This window comes from Molothrus ater, chromosome Z (genome assembly GCF_012460135.2).
Source record: "Molothrus ater isolate BHLD 08-10-18 breed brown headed cowbird chromosome Z, BPBGC_Mater_1.1, whole genome shotgun sequence".
NCBI classification, from domain to species: domain Eukaryota; kingdom Metazoa; phylum Chordata; class Aves; order Passeriformes; family Icteridae; genus Molothrus; species Molothrus ater.
In genome coordinates, this window is record NC_050511.2 from 65,451,565 (window position 1) to 65,474,638 (window position 23,074).

At 42.9% G+C, this 23,074-nt stretch overlaps 1 protein-coding gene across 3 annotated transcripts in view; it reads left to right on the plus strand.

The window, feature by feature from the left end:
• ZNF462 (zinc finger protein 462) overlaps nucleotides 1-21,110 on the plus strand; it is an 89,636-nt gene extending 68,526 nt beyond the window's left edge. Inside the window, exons 7-12 of one of the 3 annotated variants that reach the window (XM_036402804.2) lie at nucleotides 2,468-2,732; nucleotides 5,247-5,383; nucleotides 10,683-10,906; nucleotides 13,288-13,420; nucleotides 17,898-18,012; nucleotides 18,927-21,110. In XM_036402804.2, the coding sequence (XP_036258697.1) occupies nucleotides 2,468-2,732; nucleotides 5,247-5,383; nucleotides 10,683-10,906; nucleotides 13,288-13,420; nucleotides 17,898-18,012; nucleotides 18,927-19,128 (1,076 nt within the window). In that variant the 3' untranslated portion in view covers nucleotides 19,129-21,110. The remainder of the gene's footprint in view (nucleotides 1-2,467; nucleotides 2,733-5,246; nucleotides 5,384-10,682; nucleotides 10,907-13,287; nucleotides 13,421-17,897; nucleotides 18,013-18,926) is intronic. The other 2 variants (XM_036402803.2, XM_036402805.2) reach the window with 2 other exon arrangements.
• The last annotated feature ends 1,964 nt before the right edge of the window (nucleotides 21,111-23,074 follow it).

Genomic DNA, 23,074 nt, shown 5'->3' on the forward strand with positions numbered 1-23,074 from the left:
GGAATTGACATGGAACTGTCTGCTTCTGCAGTTTTCACATACCAGATTCCACAGGGCTGTGTAAATAACCGATGGAAAGTCCGAAATCTGGAATAATAGACACCAGATGATAGGGGGAGTGAAAACATCTGAAGCACAGTAGATCTTGTGGACAACAGCAGAACTTCCTTCTCCTGGAAAGAATGGTTTTTTAGACCTGTAGCTTTCTTAGCCATGGATATCTCTGGGACTGTGACCAGGAACATTGGTGATGTGGTGGAAATTTTTGATCTTTTCTTCCTCAGGAGGGGAACAAGTAAGCCACAAAGTAGACTTCAATACCCTAAGAGTAGTTTGACTAGAACACATTAAAAAAAAAAAAAAAGAAAAAAAAAGAGAAAAAAGAAACAACAACAACAAAAAAAACCCATGTTTCAAATGCAATGAACTTTCTTTTCAGGCTGCCTTACCCTTGCCAAGAGATCTGTCTAACAGTTGTTTTGAGCTTTTAGAATCACTGAACTTGGTAGCCCAGAGAAGTGAGTCAGCAAATCCCATCTGAGCCCTCAAGGTCCTGTTCCAAAAGAGGGGTGAGCCCACAGTTGCTGCCTTTGAGAGAAGAGAGGCTTCTGCAGAGGGTTTACAGCTCCTCAGGGCTGTCCTGTGCCAAAGTAAAGGATGTGGGGAGCCTGCTTCAAACACAGGGGAAGGAAAGCCTTGACATTTAAACAGGTGGAGCTCACTGTGAGCCCTCCTGGTGAACAAACGTGCTGTGGAAGTGGTGGAAGCAAGGGATGATAAATGCTGCCTTGTAATCCAGCCTCACTCAGCTGATGGGGCTTGGATAAGAAAAACAAACCCATTTTGCCAGAATCTTTCATGTCTCTGCCTTCCTCTCTGCTATGTACACCTGGTGGTGAAGCCAGGGGAGCCTGGAGACATTTACCTGCTGTGCCTGTTTTGTTTCATGGTCTGGTTTGGTTTTTTTCCTTGTCATTATTTGTTACTCATTTCTTGGGCATGTGTAACCCCCTGCCTGTGGCAGTGGGAAAAGAAAGCAAGCATTTTGCTCTTTTGAAGACAGGTGGAGAAGTCCCCACATTCAGTGTTGTATAGGCCTGTTTGCCTTTTGTTTCCCCATACTAATTGGTTGGATTGGATGGTGTTAAGTTCCCACAAATGTGTGTCTGTGAGGGAATTCTTATATATCTAGCCTTGGGGAATTCAGCTTTGGAAAATGAAGAACACATCAAAGCAGGAGGTGGCTGGTACAGTTTGTGTCCTGACTTCCCTCCCACCTCCCCCTTCCCCTAGCTTTTCTTCCCCCTTCTAGAAAGCTTAGGAAAAGAGCCTTTTGTCTTCTATTCAGGAAAATTGCACTGAAGTTCATCTGTGCTTTATTCCTCTGCTTTGATTTGTGCCATTCATGGGCAGCTGTGGGTTATGTAGAACAAAGCAGATGAATTCCTAACCTCCACATTCAAGCAGTGTGTTGGGAAAGGTTCAACACCACCCTCCTTCCCCCCACACTCCTTTTTGGGGGTATCTAACCAGCATATTACAGCTTTCAGTTTCAGTACTGAGACATCTTTGGACTTTGTTTCCTCCACATGCCATTAAAATGGTGTGGCAGAGTTCTGCTGGCTTGTAGAAGGGATGTGTCTTTGGAGATCTCTTTTCTCAGTATGGCAAAGCAGCAGTTTGAAAGTTTGCTTTACTGGAATTTATGATTAAGCATCTTTATTTTCCAATGATGATTTTATTTCTAATATCATCAGCATGAGTAGGGAAGAGTATCCATTTTTTTTCTTCTTTTTTTCTTCTTTTTTTTTTCCATATAGATAATTTACATGTACCCTGTTCCAGACCCTCGCCTTGTGTGAACTGGCATAAGAAAGAAAATAGATTACATTTTTTCTTCATTTTTTTTCCCATATAGACAGATTATTTACATGTACCCTGTTCCAGACCTTCACCTTGTGTGAACTGGCATAAGAAAGAAAATAGATTACATTTTTTCTTCATTTTTTTTCCATATAGACAGATTATTTACATGTACCCCGTTCCAGATCTTCACCTTGTGTGAACTGGCATAAGATATTTGAGAGGATCTGCTCTGATTTTATGTGCCAAACACATAAAACATTTGGCAGTATGATTAAAGGGCTTTACCTTCAAAAATTAAGTGTCTTAAAATCAGGCTTCTTTTTTAGATTACTTTAATTTAAATGTGTCACTCATTTTCTCCCCAAATCAGATCTAAAAAAGCGTCATTTATATTTCTCACCTTATAAATTGTAGAATACACATTAAATTAGATTAAGAAGTGCTGCACCTCTTAATCCCTTCAGAAAGCAGGATTAGTTTCATAACCCACAGCCTGGTCAACCCCCTCCAAAAGCCAGTAGGTTCTGGAGCAGGCATCATCAAACTTTTTTTAGATTTGTTGATCCACCTGGAATAACAGCTCCGCTCTGTTTCCCTGCAGACTCTTCATACTCGGAGCCTCCTGATGTTCAGCAGCAGTTGAACCACTACCAGTCCGCAGCTTTGGCAAGGAACAACAACAACATCAGCCCAATCCCACTTTCTGGGAGTGCTGCAGGAGTGGAAAAAGCAGAAGCCATCCTTAACTGTGAATTTTGCGAGTTCTCTTCGGGTTACATTCAGAGCATCCGGCGCCACTACCGCGACAAGCACGGAGGGAAGAAGCTCTTCAAGTGCAAAGATTGTTCCTTTTACACAGGCTTTAAGTAAGTACTCTGCTGAACAGATGAACTGAACTGGTGAGGGGTTTTTTTTTTCAGCGCTTGAAAAGACTTCTGAGGTCTTTGATGGGCAACAGGAACATGGGCACTGCTGACCAGGGAGAGGAGCGTAGGAAATGCCATGCCAGATCACAGCAGCATCCATGTAATCCATTTTCTCCTCTCCTGCAACAGCCGGGACCATCTGCTGCAGACAGGGTTTCAGAATCATGGAATTGTTTAGGATGGGAAAGACCCTTCAGATCATCGAGTTAACCATTAACCCAGCACTGCCAAGCCCAGTGTTAAATCTTAGTGACACGTCTGCACATCTTCTAAATCCCTCCAGGGGTGGTGACTCAGCCGCTGCTCTGGGCAGCTTGTTCCCATGCCTGACAACCCTTCCTGGGAAGAAATTTTTCCTTACATCCAATCCAAATCTCCTCTGGTGCAACTTGAGGCCGACAGGTTCACAACATCCCCGTTGTCCGCTTGGCACAATCCTTCTTGCAAAAGTCATAAAATCTCAATTTTTCCCTGAGTTCCAGACACATCCCTCTGTCCAGCCGTGCCAGTCTCATCTTTTGGCACATGGAGTCAGTGTGCTCTTGCACCTTAAGGATTTTCTACTTGGAGAACATCCAGTGATCCTGGATTCCTTTGTCCTCCAGGATGCCCTCCCAGGGGACTGTCTCAGCCAGTCCCTTAACCATGCCAAAGTCTGCCCTCTGGAAGTCTAATGTGGCAGTCTGCTGCACCTCTCATTACTTCTCTGAGATTGTCTGAGAATCAGGAGCTATCATTTCATAATCCCTTTGTCCTTAAGTGTGAAAATTTTCTCTGCAGAAATAATGTAATTTCCACATGCAACCAGCATGAAACGTGGGACAATCAAGTGTCCAGCAGTGGCAGGGGAATTTATTTCACCTTACTGAAGAAACCCTTCTCCTGTTATTTTATTTTCCCCCCTAGTCTTTCTAGCTTAAATTATAGAAAGATGCTATTCTCTAGCATATCTGATAGCATACAGAGACATTTCAGAAAATCCAATTATTTAAATGTAAAGGCTCGGGTGCCTTGTGCGTTTGTTTGTGTGTGTGTTTTTAGCTGCTCTTCTGTAAGAAAAGAGAAAAAGGCACATGTGCAGTTCATCATTTGAACTGATGAACTGCACATCATCAGTTGTGTGGTGGGCCCTTAAGCATAACACCCTGAGCTGACATTTGAGGTCTTAAACTTGTTAAGAGTGACAGTAAACAGTAGGACTGGATCAAGGGAAGGAGTTCTGTTGAAGAAAATGTTGAGCACAAACCTGAGAGAATCCACTGGATCTTCTCTTTGTTGCTTCATCTTTGCTCTCCCCATGTTAAAATTTCCTGCTTATGTTTAGTATCCTGATTGCTCTCTTAAATACTACCAGAAATTTACAGATCCAATCTGTCTGTGTCTTTCAAGTGCAATTTTCTTTCGCCTTGATATTATGAAATAAATCAGGCAGCATTTAAACACGTTCATAGCAGCGTATTTTCTGCCTTAAAAAAGGGAAGAGGGAAAAAAAAAAAACCCAAAAGCATGCCAATCCCCTCTTCAAGCCATCCTAAAAACTTAAAAGCATGAGAGCAGTTACCAAAGTTGACAGAAATATACCTGCTGAATTCAGTGATTGCTGGATTGGGTCCAAAGCCACTTTTTACTCTAGTTCAATGTGTCAAGCCCCTTAGCTTTTGCAAGGTTTATCACTGCTTTAGGAAAAAATGACCAAGTGCCCCAAGTCTAGAGACAGCTCTTGATTTCAGTAGCTGGGCTTGTTGTTAAATGGATGTACAGTTAATTTCTTCTGTTAAGTGTATCTCTTGCAACTTCTAAGTATGCAGCCAGTGTAATGCCAGCATGAAATTTTTGGTTCAGAAGTACTGTGAAGTATCCATTCATTCTTCCACACTAATAAGTACAGTATTCTAAGTCTTGGGTTTTCAGATCATTACAGCTGATGCTTTGAAAGTTAAACAACTCAGTGCCAAACTCGCTGTGAACACAAATCCCTTTGGTACCCACAATCTAAACCGTGTAGCTGGTTAGATCAAGATGGTTAAGGATGTGTTCTGCCTGAACTAAGTTTGTCCTCCCCTCTGCAAGTCCAGAACAGCTGACCGATTTTGTCCAACTTGCTAAAAATTCAACCTTCGCCGGAGAAGGCGCACGGAACATTTCAGCCTGAAGACAGATAGTGAGCATGAAGGGATGGGAATTCTTTTGCTATCTTGACTATAGCAGTGTGACTGTACGGAGCAGCCCATGCAGCAGAATATCTTGTCACCAGGAGTGTTTGCTGCTTTGAGGGCAGGAGCCTGCAGATTCCTCCTCTCATGTGTCGCTCATGTGAGCAGCCCCTCTGCGGGGCCGCGCGGACAGCGCTGAGTGGCATCTGCACCTTTTTACACCACACATCCCTTATAGAGAGCCGTGGCGCCTCGCTGCTGCCCTTCTGACTGCTGCCATTGTCTCCCTCCTCTCTCACAGATCTGCTTTTACTATGCACGTGGAGGCCGGGCATTCGGCAGTCCCCGAGGAAGGACCCAAAGACCTTCGCTGCCCTCTCTGTCTCTACCACACCAAATACAAACGCAACATGATCGACCACATAGTTCTGCACAGAGGTAAAGACATCCATGTCCATGTCTGTGTCCAGTGAGGGGAATGCTGGACAGGACCCTGGTTCTGGTTTCATTCAATATTTCAGTCTGGTTTCCTTAAATTTTTCCTCTCTCTGTACATGAGGACAAATAGGTCAAAGGAGTCACTAGCCCTTGATTGTCTTTTTGTTTCATTTCTGTAAGATGTGTCTGATTTATTTCCTGTGAAATTCAAAGTTTGACAGTGCTGAAACAGGGCAGGTTTGGGATAGTTTTTAAGGTTTTTTCCTCAGGGGAGGTGAAAAACCATCAAACACCTGTTTAGAAAGAGTTGCCCTAATTTACAACTTTGATCTAGGACAGAGTTGTGCCCTGACCGTGTCCTTGTTGTCTTAAAGGCCTTGCTATCATAAAGTCACCCAAAAGGTTTATCAGCAAACCATAGAGGCCTCAAAATATCCCTTGATAAATTCCTTGAGTATTTTCTCCTCCGTGTTCCTAGGGACAAAATAATTATCTCATTTTTCGCTTGACTGTAAGGCTCCTTTTCTGTCTACACCTCTCCATTTTTAAATATTTTTTTTTTCAGCCTGCTAAAAGTGGGAGTAGGGATTTCTATATTTTATTAACTGTGGGCTTGGTATCTCAGAAGAGACAGCAGTTTGGGCTCTCTGGGCTGGGATTCCTGCCCACAGCTATCACACTTGATGCTTGTGGATGGTCTGTTGGCTGCCGAAACCCAAACCCATGTGTTGGGATGGCACTCTGCCTGCGTGCAGGTTGGGCAGAGATTCACAGTGGGGTACTGGTGGTGAGCAAACACAGGTTTTGCATGCCATCTTTTTCCTGGAGGAGATTCTGGTGTGACAAGTGCTGTCGTAATTCCATGTAGTATACCACTTCTCAGTGCCGGTAGCTTGAAGTCCTTCTTGTACCAGCTCAGTGAGCTTGGCAGAATTCAGATTTCTTTCTAGCAGGGCTAGAAAGAAATCTGGCAGGTGTAGCAGGGCTTCTGTGAGGGAACATCTGGAGGAATGACCTGAAAGCACATTACAAAGCTGACATATTTGGTTGCAAGGGTTTGGCCGATGCTTTGGCTTTTACTTCCTCCCCTTGGAGGTGTTGCTGTGTCAGATTTTGCCTGGTTTTCTCCATTTTGTGGCCATGCCAGGTCTCCAGCAGACAATGCCAGGCCTTTAAAACAGAGGGAACTGGGTGGGTTTAGGGTATTTTCCATCTTGACATAGGTTTGGTGTTGGGAATGTCCAGTTGCAGAAGTGGAAGAGCTCAACCAGCTCTACTGCTTGTGCAGAGCTGTTTCTGACCAGCTCTGTCACCTCCTGGATGAGTGAAACTGTGGATCTTTTCTTCTGTAGGACTTCCTTCAGTTGCACAAACCAACCTCAAAGAGTTTTTGCTGCTGGAGCAAGCCTTATGGCAAAAGGACATAATGATGATCTACACACCACAGTGCTGGGGGGAGGAAAAAACAGAGTAAAAGAAGTTTCAATGCAAATGGGATTATAGCTGATGAAGAGTCTCAGAGGCCACAAAAGGGTTTTCTTTGACATCATGTATCCAGGGTTCATACTTAGAGTGATTTCTTGTGCACACATCCAGCTAAAAAACAGCCCTCTACTGTTGTGCTTAATTGTGTGGCAGCTGAAGCAGATGGTTTTGACAAGATTTAATGTGCGCTGGAAAAGAGACTGAGGGGTAGTCAATGTAGTCTGAGATAGCCTTCCTGTTTTATGGCCATTGCATTGGCAAAGCAAGGGCATAACCCTGAGCTGCAGCCCAAGAAAATTAGTTTTGAGGTAGATGGAGTGGTGCAGTATGTAAAATCAGGAGTGAAGGATTCGATCCACTCACAGTTAATGTCCCTTTTGTGCAAAAGGCATGTTTACAGATGCATGACTCTTACATTACTTCCAAGTTGCTGCACCCCTAATCCTTGGTGAACCAGCATGTGCTTGAAATGGAGAATATATTTGCCTTCTAATGAGTGGCTACAGAGGCTGAATTTCACAGGGTGAAAGCAGTATCAGCTAGAAGATTGAATGCCTAGTGAGAAAAAAAAATATATATTAGGCAAGGAATTTGCTTCCCATGAAGAATAAGAGGTTTCAAGAGCTTCTCTCATGTTCCACCTGCCCCTGAGCAGTGCCAGGGCAGTTCAGCCTCCCTCCTGTGGGTACAGAGGGTGCTGCAGGCCAGTGGGGAGAAGTTTGGCTCTCTAGTTCTTCCTGGTCTTTATGACAGGCAAGGGGAGGCAGGGAATTCCTGATCTAGCAGCATGTTAGCCTTTAATTTATGCTGCACAACACAATTAGTGTGTCACAGAATCAGCAAGGTTGGAAAAGAGCTCTGAGACCACCGAGTCCAACCTGTGGCCAATCCCCGCCTTGCCCTCAGCCCAGAGCTCTGAGTGCCACCTCCAGGTGCCCCTGGGACACCTCCGGGGATGGGGACTCCAAACCTCCCTGGGCAGCCCCTGCCAATGCCTGGCCACCTTTTCTCCTGTTGTTACCCTTTCCAGTAGCATTCCCCTTGCTGATTTTGAATACTGGTGTTTTTCCAGGGCTGAATCCAACTTACCAAGTTCACTGTTGGCTAGACTTTTAAATCCTTGGGAATTTTTATGCTTTATCCTTCCTGTAAAGAACCTAGTGATTTTCTTCTTCCATATAAGGGAATAACACCTATATGTTTTGAATAGTAACCTTTAAGGTAAATTTTCAAATTTACCCACCTCCCCAAAGGCTTCCTTGCTACAGATCCTAGTTCCTTGTACATGCTTTTTTTATGGCATTTTCCACTGTACATACAGCTTCACAGATATATGCAAAACCCTTGTGCAGTGCTTGCTTTTGACTACTGGAATCCAAATACTCCTTGTTCTGTGGGTGCAGCTTGGATTTCCAGGCAAAAATGTGTATTTTCAAAACCCAGGATGACCAAGTAATTGGTCTGTGTCTGGATAGTAGGACTGCTTTTTTAATGTTTTTTTTTTTTTACCTTTGAGGGAAGGAATTGAGTTATATTTGCTTTGATGTGCTGCTGAACAAAGATCTCTCCTTACAACTAAGGACTAATAGAATCCTGAGCCTTGAGCCAAAAAATGTATGTCTGCTTTGAGTTACAGTACTGAGAATAATTAGTCATTAATGTCCTTTCAGTTCACTCCCTGATACAATTAGCCTGAATATTCCAGCCTAGTGGAAGGATTGGACGTCTTGAACCAAGATGATGACTTTGTTAGGTGTTTATTTTGTTGTTAATTTTTTAATTACCACTCTTGCAAAATTGTTCCACGTTGTTGGGACGTCTTTTTGTGAAGTTTCTGCAGTAGTCTTTGATTAGACACAGATGGAACTTAGAAGTCTCACGGGGGTAAGGAAGCTACCTGTTCAATTTTTGTGTGGGGATTTATGGTTTGCTGTAATTTGTTGGTTGTCCAGACATGATAAGTGCATTCTAAATGAGTAATTAAATAAACAGAGCTTTGCAGGGGCAAGCTGGAGGTGAGACCATCATCTTAAGAAATGTAACATTCCAGGTCCAGCTAGCCCTACAAGTTCCAAAATCATAGCTTGGAGGACGCTCACTGACATGAGCACATCATGTAAAAGTTAAAAATCATTCCCTGAAATTGAAATCTTTCAATCTAGAGTTCATATTTGTGTCTATTTTGCCCTGCTCTTACTGTGCTGCCTTTGATTTGGGGGCTCTGTGTGTGTGGTTGTGAGGTAATAGATTCTGTTCATGTGAATAAGAAAATGCTGCTTTACTTCAGGCTGGTAGCTTTCAAGTTTTATACCACGGCATGTTTTAGCCTTTTTAATCCGTGCCAGTTGTTAGAGGAAAGGTGAAGGTTAAAATATTTTAATCAGTATTTCTGTTTTTGAAAACTTCCCTTGGCTTTTTCACCTCTGAAACCAGCTGTATCACTTATTTCTGAGAGCCCAAAAGCACGCAGCTGCAACAACCTTGTAAAAAGTTTCTCCAGTGATCTCTGCTGCACAGCTTTGAATTCTGCTGTGTCTTAAGCCCTATTCTCCCCTCCCCTGTTTCCACCCTGAATGGCCACTGTTTGGTTTCTTTATACTTAGAGAAGCTGCTGTTGGTGTAGAAAATAATTGTAAGTCTTTGGGTGTTTGTTTTTTTGGTTTTTTTGGGGGGTTAAGGCATAGCCTTGGGGAAAACTTCAAAAAGAGGAAGTTAGGAGATAGATAAGTTTTGTGCTCAGGGAGAAGCTAGGCAGGATGGAATATTTTGTTGAGCTGTAGAAAAAAAAAGGTCCTGCTGTAAAGCGAGTGTGTGTTTCTGTAGTTGTCTTTGGATGTAATTTTACCCTCCTCACTAGAAGAAAGGGCCCTTTGGCTCAGATCCATGTGTGCACTGCCACGTCTCACATTCCTTCAGCCTTCATGTCTACCATAAGAGATTCAGGCCTCTTTTTTTTTTTTTTTTTTTTTTTTTTTTCACTCCTGTCCTTGGGGATGAGCCTGGATGAGGAGAATCAAAAAAACCCCTCCTTTAGTGTGCAGTGCATACGGAGGAGCAGCGCTAAGTTTCAAGCGTTCTAGCTCAAAACGCTCAGTTTGGGTAACAAAAGCCTTAATGAGGATCTGCTGGTGACCCTCAGCTGAAGGGTGAGATTTGGGGTTTCTCTGGTGTGCACAGCATGGAGGGAACCACAGTAGATGAGTGTTGAGGCACATCAGATTCTGGCTGTGTCAAATGACCGAAATTAATTGCTGCTCTGTTAAACATCACTGCTTTGTTAGAGGGAGTGCAGAGTTTAAAAACTCAGCAAGGGCATTTTCAGTACATCATGCGTGCAGAGGCTGGGCTTTGGGTAAATCAGGAAGTTCTGCTGCTGGCTGAACTTGCACAGCCTTTTTCCAGGGAGAAGTGCTGCCTTGCTCACCTTCTCAATCCCCAGAGGGCAGGTTTGGGTGTGGTGATGAGGACACCAGCTCCAATTTGTGCAGAGCCAGCAGTGTATATGATGCTTTGGGAAGCACACCCTGCAGCTCCCCTGTTTATTTCTTTTATAGAAGCAGTTCCCAGCTGCTGTCAAGTACTGAACAAAAACAAACTTTTGGTCTGGACTGATTTATGGCTGAGTTTTGTGTTCCTAGGCTCTGCTCCTCTGACTCATAGATGGGAGTCTCGCTTGGCCCAAAACCTTTTCATTCCCATCCTCTTCACCCCATCACCAGTCACAGAGGACGCCTGCATTTGTGGCTCTTGGAGATTAAGAGGGGCAGGATGGTTTTCCTGGTGTTGTTGAGTGAGTGTTGTGCTGTCCCCACAGAGGAGAGGGTGGTTCCCATCGAGGTCTGCCGTTCCAAGCTGTCCAAGTACCTGCAGGGAGTCGTTTTCCGCTGTGACAAGTGTACCTTCACCTGCTCCAGTGACGAGAGCTTGCAGCAGCACATAGAGAAGCACAATGAACTGAAACCTTACAAATGCCAACTCTGCTACTATGAGACCAAACACACAGAGGAGCTGGATGCTCACCTTCGAGATGAGCACAAGGTAGGACCCAGTAGCTTTAATTTGTGGCGATCTAGTCTTTGCAAATGCTGAATTGGTTTATTTGCATGTCTGGCTAGCCAGCTTGACACCGGGGTTATTTTTTTTTATCCCTCCCCAAATCTGAAAGCTAATCCCACGTGGTGCTCCCCTTTCTCATTTTTCTCTTTATTTATCTTTTTGTTGTTGTCGTTTCTTCAGAAACTGAAAAATAATCCTTTCTGAAGCTGTTCAGATTGATCAGAATTAGCAAACTGCTGCTGCCTGCAGAGTGTGATTGTCTGGAGAAGGCTCTTGTGTATGCTGGGTTTATCTAAAGGGGGGGTGGGGAAAGAGTTGTGGAACAATACCAAGGCAGTGTGATTCAGCCCCTGTGAAAGGCAGGAGATTCCAAACACAGGATTGCTCTGGTAACTTCAACAGCATGACATGCCACGCATATTTTAATAACAAAGAGGTCTATACATCCCCTTTTACCTTTAACAAGGGAAAGACAAACAGCAAGTCTAACCAGGTCCTCAGCTAAGACTGCTTTGGAGTTTTTGTGGATTACCTGAGAGCATATCAGGTCCAGCCTTTGAGAAGTCATTAAAGGTTCTCCACAGACTGCTAGCTTTGAATTTCTGTAGCTGAGAAATGTGTAAGTTCTAGAACTGAGATGTGTTTTGGAATATTTCCTAGAGTGCTTCCTTGGCAGGTTTCCAGGGGAGGCAGCTATATGCCTTCCCCTCTTGGAGCTTAGCTGCCCACTAAAGGTCCTCACTAAAAGCTTCATTGACTGAATGACTTTTCCTTAAAGCCAAATATATATGGAAGGTATTAGCAGCAGAATCCCAGGAAAAAAAAAACCCAACAGTTTTCATGCTCAAAAAATATTTGGCCATCTTATAAAACCAAACCTTGTTAATTTATGTTGGCATGCTAGACTCTCTGCCATCTTTATTACTTCTGGAGAATCTTCTGTGATTCAAATGGTACAGAAGGAGTTCTACACCTCCTGGTGCCTGCTGTGTCCAAGAGGAACTATTGCTTGGGGTTTTTTGACAAAGTTCATCATTCTGGGATAATTATTCCCTTAACTTAGCTCTCCCTTCTGATCTGGACCTGCAGTGGTGGTGCTGGTAGTTTAAGGTATCATTTCCCCGGTTTTGGGGGTTAAATTATACCTCTGCAATTTGTGTCTTAAGTTCTGGGCCCAGATACTACCCAGGTTGTACAGTGCACCTTAAAAAGAGTTTCCTTCACATGAGCTGAGTTGAATCAAGTGCCTTGCACTGTTTGTTTGTTTAAACCTCTGTGGGTGATGTGTTAAGTTCGAGAACCTGATCACAACTGTCTGTAGCCCAGTACTAGGAATCCTCACACCTCCATATTCAGGATCCTTTGCTGTTTGGGTGTACCCTGCAGCCTGCTCCACATCCTCCTTGGGCTCATTCACGTTTCCTTTCCCACAGAGGGGTAAGGAGCAGCCAGTGGGTGTTGCTGTTTCATTCAGCCCCTTGCGGGATGCGCTCGCTGCTCCCTCTCCATCCCCTCTGCCCGCCTGGCTCAGTGCCTGTGCTGCTGCTGGAGGGCTGTCTCTCTGCATGAAGGATGAATCCAAAACCCTTCCCAGCAGTGATCAATGAGCTCGGGGGGCGCTTGTCATGCAGCAAGTATTAGCCTCGGTGTCCTGGTCACGCTCCACGCTCTCCGCCTCCGCTGTAAATCTGGGCTGCTGCTCCTCTTGGATGTGGAGCAGTTCCTGACTCCTGTGCCCTGAGCTGCTCCTTTCATACATACTGCTGTGAGCTGTTAAGTAGCTGGGTGCATTTCACCCCAGGGTTAGCTGAATTTGACTGCTGGGTGAAGTGTTCCCATTATAGGCTGCTGTATCAGTTTGCAAAGCACTTCGCAGCCCCGGCGTAATGAAAATTAATCTGTTATTAATGAGTGAGAGTGTATGTGCCACACAGCAGCCATGTGCTCAGTGGAAAAAAAAAAAAAGAACCATCCTTTCATGAATAAAGCTGAATGAACCCGTCACAGAGAGTTCCCCTTCAGCGTGGATGTGTGGTAGCAGTGTTTGATCACAGCAGCTGAATAATGCCATAAAAATGAGGATACGACTTGATGTTTTACATTTCTTGGATGAAGAAATGAGCGGGGTTTACCCAATCTCATTAATTACCAAAAAGAAACCAGAAATGAGAAATGCAGAATAAACAGCAATGGAAGAATCACTGCCCCTGGAAATAAAAGAGTGTTGATTTGATTATGGGGACTGCATGTCACCTCGAGCTGAGCAGGCTTTGGGGTGTACCTGGTTTTGTTCTGCATTTGTGGCCACTTTTCTGGCTGGTTGGTGACTGTGCTGAGTGCTAACAGAAGTGTTTCTTTCAAAGGTGAGTCGTAATTTTGAGCTGGTTGGACGGGTTAACTTGGACCAGCTGGAGCAAATGAAAGGGAAAACAGAGAGCTCTAGCAGTGATGAAGAAGAAAAAGAAGAGGAGTTAAGCCCCAAGGCTCAAGAGAGAGGTCAGTGCAGCTCTTTGATGTGCTGGGGGGGGGGGTTTTGTTGGATTTTTTTGGGCACTGCAACCTGCCTCACCACTCCAACCATGCCAGGTCAGCTGTTGAGTGGACAGCACATATTCTGCAGAAATAGTAACAGAATCCTACTGAATTTCCTGAAGACACAGCTCCTGTGGGAATCTTGTGTTTCTAATCCTCCTTACAAGTTTTTTGTCTGTTCAGAAAGAATACATGCTATGAGATAGCATCTGTGACTAATCTGCCTGTTCAGATACCATCTATAAGGGCTTGGAAAACTATGTAAGTGTATTTTAGGGGCCTGTCAGATTTTCTGTTTTGGTAACCAGTTTCCAGCTTTCACTTGGCATTGCCCAAGTGGGGGATGAAGGGCTGCTTTATGGGCTGTTATCTATCTCTCTGCCCAGCATTCTTTGTCAGACAGTCAGCCCTGTTTGCATTTGCTCCAGTTGGCAGCTCCAGAGCCAGGGTACATCCATGCCCACCTGTCTGTACCATTTTATATTTAAATACGTGCCTAGGTTTGTATTGAGGAGTAATCCCACTGATTTCAACAAAGCTAGGCCATATAATTTTGGTTTGGTTGAATTTAGATCAGCAGAAAAAAAAGAATTCTCTGATAATTAAATGAAGGGTTTCCTTTCCAACAACCTTCTCCCATGAAAGGCAAGTTATTCCAATATCTGGTGTAACTGTGTTTTGTTCTGGTGCAACAATGCATCCTATAATGCAACAACCGTTTAATATCTTTAGTCCCCTCATGGTTTGAAGGACAGGCCACCCAATTCTTGATGCTGACAGCTCCACTTAGCCAAGTTCTGTGTACTTCAGCTAAAGGTACACCACCATGTTCGGTGAACATTTTCCTCCTGATTTTTAGCTTTCAAACTCACTCAAGAGCTTTTCACAAAAAAAAAAAAAAAAAAAAAAAAACAAAAAAAACCCAAAAAAAAAAAAACAAAAAAAAAAAAACCAAAAAAGGAAAAAAAAGGCATCTCTGTACGTGTTTTCAGGCATTGAAAAATTCCCATTTTTGGATTCACAGGTATTTTATAGAACTAGGGGGGTTCAGATCATGCTTCTTACCTTATAACAGCAAGACCCCAGCATCCTGGATTTTATTTGGTGTCCCTGCAGCATGAATTCAGTTTGTGCTTATCAGCAGTGCTTCAGGAGCACTTAGTGATGGCTTTTAACTTAAATGAGAATGCAAGCCAATTGGATAGGAAACCATTTCTGTTTTAGAGAAAAATACCCTGCACAAGGTCTTAGAAGGCAGAAAAATCATAGGAGAGATGCCAGTTCCACGTGTGCATCTCAGAGTTCAGCATTCCTCAGGGACAGCTCCGGCCCTCTTGGCTTCCTCTGGAGCAGCGATTGTGCCATGATTTGACTAAAGCACCAGCTCACCTCAGCTGCAGATGCAGCAGGCTGATTAATGTCCTGTGTGGGCCCACAGCTAGCAGGGGGTGAGGAGTCAAGCTGTCCTTGTGAGGATTGCCTGAGCATTACACACAGGCACAGGTGCTGAGGTCACCTTGGAGGCTGTGGTGCCCGCACCAAGGAGGAGAAAGTGCTCTCTGCCAAGCCCCACAAATCCTTGTGCGTGTGCCACATGTGCAGCAGGGGCAGCCCAAGGTGAAGTTCATTGTTTAAATTGGCTTTAGGTTACACCCTGGAAGTATAAAAACCATCACCTTCCATGCTGGAGTATTACATGGCCAAGGGTTAATAGATGTGCTGTCCTCATGTTTCAGAGTTAAGCAAGGCAGCATTTTGATGATGCTGTACTCTTTTTTTCACCTCTGTCTATGTTTTCTTTAATCTGTGGCTGGCTAAAATGATTTCTGCGTGCTTGTTTGGATGACCAGCCTAAGAAATTCAGGTGTGTTTTCAGGTTTGCTTTGCAGCATTTCTTTTTACTCTGGCCTGTAGGGTTGATGTTTCACCATTGTTTTTTTCAAGTTTCTTTTTTGTCCTTTTCAACCTCTTAAACGTTTGTAATAGATATAGTAAAATAGGTAGACAATGCAGAAAACACTGCAAGAAGGATATTAGAAAAGATCCATTTGTATTGATTGTATTTTTCTAGGTAAGCTGTGTGAATTTCCACTCTTAATGTGCAAGATTTCTGAAAAATGTCCCAGTGAGACAGGAACTGAAGGATGCATGCTGGCATCTCCCTAGGCATTTTCAGGAGATCCTTCTGACCCAGAAATGGTTTGCCCTGGTAGCAGAAAGCCAGACCTTTGGTTTCAAACAGAGCCTGTCACAGTGGCTGATGCTGTCACAGCTTCCAAACCACATCAAGCTGTGCAATCCTGGGTGCTGCTGGGGTGCATTTGGCAATTCCAGCCTTTGTGGTGTTAGCAGGAAGTGGGATTTGCTGAGAGTGCTCCAGGTATCTGTCTGAGGTCTGTGACCTTGGGAGAATCAGGATTTCTTCCCTGGATTCACCACTTTGACTCAAGCTGCTCTGTGCAGTACTGAAGGTGCAGATAAGAACTTGTGGCTTCTCCAGATGGGCTGCTGGACCAAGCAAAGGCCATTGTCCATGTGGACAGGCAGAGGTGGGCAGCACTCTTGGATGGGAAAGGAAGGGGTGGTAAGGGATATAGAATGAAAGGAGAATAAAAGACCATGTCAAGAGCAGCTTTTCCAGGTAGAACTGTGCCTCAGAGACGTTGTTACTGATCTTTATGTCTTGGTCTCAGCAGATCAAGAAGTGTTTTTCCATAATGGGCAAAACTTAAGTGTCAGTGAGTGTTTGTATGTGTGACAGAGCAAAACCACAGAGAGGTCAGGCGTGTGTGCAATGTGTTGCTTCCCCTCTGCAGGACCCAAAGAGCAGCTTCTGATAATTCTCCAGGGAAGCAGCCCAAATTCACATCCCTAGAGGCAAAAGTTACTGGGGAGTAGGATGAGCAAGATGGTGTTGTCTGAAGGGATGGTGGATTTACTAGAGTAACACTTGCTAAACTTAATGGGATTTGCAGGTATAAATTATAAGCCAGGGCTGGCTTGGGTTGGAAGAGCCCTTTAAAGAGCATCCAGTCCCACCCCTGCCATGGCCAGGGTCACCTTCCACCATCCCAGGTTGCTCCAAGCTCCATCCGTAGCTATACTCTTAAACAGAACATCAGCAGCATTTGCTTCCAAAACTATTAACCACCAAAAATATTTTTCCCTGTGTCATGACTAGTCTGTGTGTTGCAGTGTGTTTAAACATTTGTGCCATGCTTAAGGTGTTAAAAATCCAGATGTAAAAAAACTGAGCTGATGGCATTTGCTGCTTGCATTCTGGTGTTCCCCAACACAGCAGCTTTATGGTATTTAACCACATAATAAATGAGCCCCCCAACAATAAGAAATACAAAATGGATTTTTTTTTTCCTTTCATGGGAAGAGGTCAAAAAATCGTGTCAACAACCATTCCATATAAAACTGAAGTAAAGGTTAACTAGTGAGAAGTGTGTCACAAAAATGCATTTGCAGGACTTAGGTGTGGGTAATAGGATATGTGTGAGCAATTTTGAGTTCACAGGCTGGTCCTGAACAGAGTAAGTCTGAGAGTGAAGAAATCAAGTGAGCAGAGATCAGAACCAAAATTAAGCAAAATCCCTTTTCTTTTATTATGTAGTTCAGGAGGAGTCAGAAAGACATTCTGTTGATTTCTTGCTTAAGATAATCCCTGCTAAGGAATTAATGCTCTGAGCAGATGGTGCTGTCTCATTTCCAGCAAAAGAATCAAGTGAGATAGTTCATGCAATTATTTTCAATGGCTTGTGCGGTGATCTTCTTAATTTGTGAGAAAATGTTTCATCTTTTGTCAGAGCAGGCTGTGTTCACATGGAGCTTGGCTTTCTGGAATGTCATTCCCTGAGCTGCCAGTGACTTCACTCATATTACAAGGTGCTTGACGCTTCTGCAAATGAGGCCCCAAGCACTTTGTGTGAAACATTAGGATGAGCATGAAACACCTATGCAGTTAAGATGCAGCAGCATCTTAAAGTCTCACTTAATCCATGAGACTTTAAGATCTATTACAGGAATCACATGTTAAATGTACCAAATCCGTGTGTTTCCTGAAATTTGTACTACTGGTTCCAGAATTATGGGTGGACTTGAGTCGGGATTTTTGATTTTGCTTTCCTAAGTTGCAGTTTTTGGTTCAGAATTTAAATTCCACAGTCTCCTCATTTGTTGAAATAGAGGAGCAGGGTCTAGTAACTTGTTAACCTTACTTGCAGAGATGCTTTAAGACCTAGGGTGGGATTTGTCACTTGCACTGTCACTTTTCTTTTCGGCAGCTGCACTTTCCCAGTTATTTGACAAGAAAGTCCTTTTGCTTCTCTGGAGTGAGAGGTGCAGCAGAGAGGATCCGGAGCAGGATCACTGTGGTGGCAATTCCTTTCTTGCCCTGGCATTTCTGAGCTCATGGGCTGTGCTGTCTTTTTCCCAGATCCCATGATGTTTCCTGACAGCAGTGCTCCAGAGAAACGCTTCCCGTGCGAGTTCTGTGGCCGATCCTTCACCGAGGGCTCCGAGTGGGAGCGGCACGTGCTGAGGCATGGCATGTGAGTTGCTTTCTGTTCCCTTGCCAAGCAGCCAAAGGTGGCAGTACATCTCTGTATGTTCCCCCCACCCCATCCCTGCCCTCCCAGAAACCTGCAGTAAATGCCAACACATTTCTGTGAAGACCAAATTTGTTGTTGGATAGTCATCGAATGTCTCTGCGTCCTTTTTAACTCTGCTGCCCAGGGTTTAACTGTGGCTCTAAAACTTAAGATTGTCCCTAGGTTAATGCCTCTTGGCCAGGATTAACTTCCCCTAAGTGTGCTGTTGATTTTTTTAAAAAAAATTTTCCTCTCTAGGGCAGTTTGCACACTGTGGGATGATACACATCACAGATAGGAATCTCTGGAGCAATCTGTTTCCTTCTTTTGATGTAGATCTCACTGGTAGCAGAGACCTCTTTTCTAGCCAGAGTTTGTTCAAAGAGTAGATTTCATTCAAGGCTGCTGACATGTGGGAAGCATCTGAATACAATATTGTGGGTTAACTGCGATGGAATGAGAAACAATAACTTCTCTTAGCCTTAAGAGAATGTGAGTCTGAGCATAAGTACTGGAAATGCTGTAACCTATGAAAAGTTTTATTTGATTTCATTAACTCTTTGGGAAAAGCACTTCTTTCCTGTACTTTTGGTGCCTGCTAAGTCTTGTTTACAAGGGACCTGGAAAATGGGAATAAACTTCAGGTGTCACAGTTGGAGCTCTTCCTTCTGACCCCAAACCTGTCCCAGCACAGAACAAAGATTCCGTTTCAGGGCTAGAATGTCCCACCAGCAAGTTCATCCCTCCTCCTCCTCCTTTCCTTTGGAACCAGTGGCATGGCTGCCTTTTTGGAGAGTGATCTGCTGCTGTCCCTCCTGTGACGGGCACGGGCTGGCTTTGCTGTGTGCCCTGACTGTTTCCTCTGTTTCCTGCAGGGCGCTGAACGAGAGCAAGCACAGGAGCGGCGAGGACAGCCAGCCCAAGGAGGACGTGGAGGACACGGCCAGCACGCTGCCAGAAGAGAAGGAAAGCATCGAGGCCATGGTGCTGGACTACTCCCACACTGGGGAAACAGCTGTCAGCATGGTGGCTGCTGACCAACCTCTCCTAGACACCCCGGAGGCCAAAAACGAATAAGGAAAAAAGCGAGTTTGGTGTGGTTCTAATCGACAGTACTTGAACAGTGATGAGCGGGGCGGGGCAGGGCGGGCAGAAGGAAGAAATAAAGCTGCTTTTAGGACTGAATGATCTATTTTCAAAGCACTGGTACCTGTGTGAGTGTGTGTATATTAAAGTTATTTAAGTGATGGAATAAGTGGCTCCATTACATCACTGCATCTTTGTTTTCCTCCCGGATCTGACGATGGGAAGTTTACGCTCATCTTTGGACTAATGAAGCAAAACTCCCCGTGTTTTTCCTACATTTCACATCGTGCTTTGCAGTGGAGACTTCGATTGTTTTATGAGTGGAAGCGTCGTGAGCGTGGAAGAAGTGGTAGGGGGACAACTTTTAGACGCACAAGTTTGTGTGCGTTTTTCTAGTTTTAATACATAACGCTTTTCCAGACTGAAAGCAATTGCTTTAGAAAAGAAAATTAAAAAAAAAAAAAAAAAAAAAAGAAAAAAAAAAGGAAAATTAAAAAAAAAAAACCACCACAGGGAAAACAAAAAAAAAAAAAAAGGAAAACAGAAAAAAATAAAAAAACAAAACAGAAACTGCTTTGCTTAAAACAGTCACCTGTTTCCTAGTACCTCAGAATTAACCAAGGGAGATCTCTGCATTTGTCAGTACTACCTGTTGTTGTTGTGGTTAAATGTAGAGAGACTGCTGGGCAAGGTGGTGAATGGAGGAAGAAAAAAAAAAGTTTTAAAGAAAGGAAAAACAAATTGTGCTTAAAATCCCAGTGTGGGTTTTATTTCTTAAAATACTGTGATTTTTTTAATTATTTTAGTAAAAAAAAAAAACAAAAAAAAGAGAGAGATACTTTAATTCCTAGATAACTGTTTGTGAATTGTCATCCTTTATTCCAGGTAAGCTGTTTGTTAGTATTCAGTTATAATTTTAGTATTTGGTAGATTTCATGTGACTGATTGTGCGGTTTTGTTTGCCACACGTTTTGTTTTCTATCAGCCTGAGGTGTTACAAATACAGCACAATTAAGTTTCTCATGTAAAAATGAGTATTTCTTTTTGAGTGGGGGACAGGGAAAGGAGACTAGATCTTGTGAATAGAACCTTTTTTTGTTGTCGCTGTCGTCGTCGTCGTCGTTGTCCTCGTTAATTTTAAACATAATGGAGATAACAAAGAAGTTTTAACTTTAAAAATAAAAAAAACTAAAGAACCAAACTTACAGCACAGCTATGCAGCTCATGGGCCAAACACATGGGTCCTCATAACCGTTCTGTTGCTTGTCATATTAACATCTATCAGTCTCACAACTGTAAATTTTCGTTGAGATTGGCTGCCTTTTTTTTTTTCTCTTTTTTTTTTTTTTTTTTAATTCCGTCTGTGGTTTGTGCGTGGGTTTTTGGTTGTTTCTCTTTTTTTTTTTTTTTTTTTGTTCGTATTTCTGTTTTGTTTTTCTTTTCGTTTTGTTTTGGTGTGGTGGGAGGGAGGGGTGTCTGTTGTTAACACATCTTTTTGCAAGCGGAGGTGAGTTGGTTACACACGACATTGAGCCTGGAGAACTACTTTTAACTCGATTCAGTGGATGGAGTTGCTGAGTTTTTTTTCCCCTCCTCCTTAGCTTTTTAGCATGAGGGGAGCAGTGTAGAATGGATAGGAACCTTCATACCTTAAGTGGCTGATCCTGCAACTACCCCCTGGGTAGAAAGCCTATTTAAACTCAAATTTGGGGATTTTGCCTGAGCGGCCAACACAGGATCTGGTGCCCACGGTATGTTCCGATTGTGAACAAAAAAAAAAAAAAAAAAAAAAAAGAGGAGAAAAAAAAGAAAAAAAAAAAAAAAGAATTAATTTCAGAAAAAAAAAATTAAAAAAAGAGAAAAACGAGAAAAGAAAAAAAAAACTGAAAAAAAAGTTTCTTTCCAAAAAGTAGAAAGTACTTGACTGAAACCTAGTTTTAGAAATGCATGTGTCTTCGTTTGTTTTTTTTGTTTTTTGGGGGGGATCTGGGGGAGGGGGAGGGGGGAAAATAGGAAGCTCTCCAGGAAATTGTGTCCTGGAGAGCTTTACTTAAAAGCGATGGCAAAAATGTTGCATTTGTGGAATAAGTGCTACTTGAGAAGCATGGTGTTTTGCTTTTGGGGATTCATCAATTGTGTGTTAGGGGGATTCTTTCAATTTTTCTGTTGTTTTGTTTTTGGTTTTTTCTTTTTTTTTTTTTTGTTTTGGTTTCTTTTTTTTTTTTTAATAGGGAGGGAACATCATAGAAAAAGACACATTGGAGGGACAAGTATAAGTACACATTTTGTGTCTGTATTTGTTTTTTTAATTGGCCTCATTTCAAATATATTTAAACAGTTCCATACCTGGATTGGGTGTTTGTAATGGTTACCAAAAAGGAAAAAGAAAAAAAAAAAAAAAAAAAGAAACAATGATTGTGACATGCTTTTATCACTACTTAATTTTTCAAATAACATGTAAATATTGTAATCCATTGGATTTTGTTTTGCTAACCTGTAATAAAAAATATGGGACCATTATCCTTTTAACAAGCTTAGAATGTCATATTTTTTTCCTTTTTTTCTTTTCCCAAAAATGTATACCTGATATATTGTGGACACACATTTTAGGTGCATTATTATGATTCTGTTGACTGTAATGACATAGAATTGAAAATAACATTTTTTTCATTGTTTAATTTATACAGAGGACTTTTTCAGAGTTTGACAGAAGGAAATAATAGCAAAATGCTAACCCATTGGCTTCAGCACTCGGTATTTCCTGATTTTAAAATTACTGCTTACTGATGGGGGATAGGAAGGGGATACTGAACTGTTGCACTGACGGGTTTGTTTTTTTTAAAAAAAAAAAAACAATGAAAATTAATAAAAACTTTTTAAGAGTGCCTGCTCGTCTTGTGTGGTTTTTATATTTATGTTACTCTGGAGGTGGGTCCCTAGAAGTTACTGGTTCTGCAGCTCTTGGGGGGAGTAAAATCCTCTTTTTTTCCCTCCTGCAGCCTTTCCTCCAGTGCCTCACTGGGAATTTGTGATCTGCAGGTTATGGAGAATGGCTTGCCCTAGCTCACACAGGTCTAGGGTCTACAGCATCCCCCAAAAATGCCTTGAATGTGCCCCAGCCCAACGTCCATTAGAGGTCAGGGGCTCCCTGCCAAGCTCTGCTGGCTCCTCCTGAACCCAAACAGAGAAATGAGGAAACTTTGCAGGGAACTTTGTATGGGAAGATCAAAATAGATGGAGACAGGCTGGTGTTTGGATTACCAACTCAGCCCTGTCATGAGCTGCTGCAATATTGCATTCCCCAGTATCTGATGACCTGCTGGATCCAGCACTGAGGCTGTTCTTGGTCTAGAGCTGGATATTCACCCAAAAAATCTGGAGCTGGGTGTATTTCCTCATTCTCCTCCAAAAACCCAAAGTGATGCTCATGGTGTTGTCACAGAATCTTCCTTTGCTAAATACAGGTTTTTAAGTGCATGGTGGTAAGATTTCAGAAGGTTGTTGGCCTCTATCCGGTTGTGTTTTAATCAGATCCTGTCCCCAGTTTAAGCAGCTTTTTGGTTGTTCTGGAGTTGGATCTCAAAGGAATGTGTATGCTGTGAAACAGCATGAAACCTTTGATCTTGCTTTACTTGCTCATGCCTTTTTCCCTAGGAGTCAAAAAATAGAGAAATACTTTATTTCCCTGTTAAGATGCTTATTTCTTTAACCTGTGTTTACAGGAAAAGGGTAGGCATGATAGACACTACATTTTTCAAGGATCTCTAGAAACATTTATTCAGAAAGGCCTACAAGTAATTTGCACATTATATGTTCTACCCCAGAGCCTACCTGCACTTTCACTAAATTGAAAGAGGAGAGGGCTGCCCAGTGATATATCACTAATAATAATTACACCACTGATGTGACAATGGAAGACCTCGGGGTGAGTTCTAGA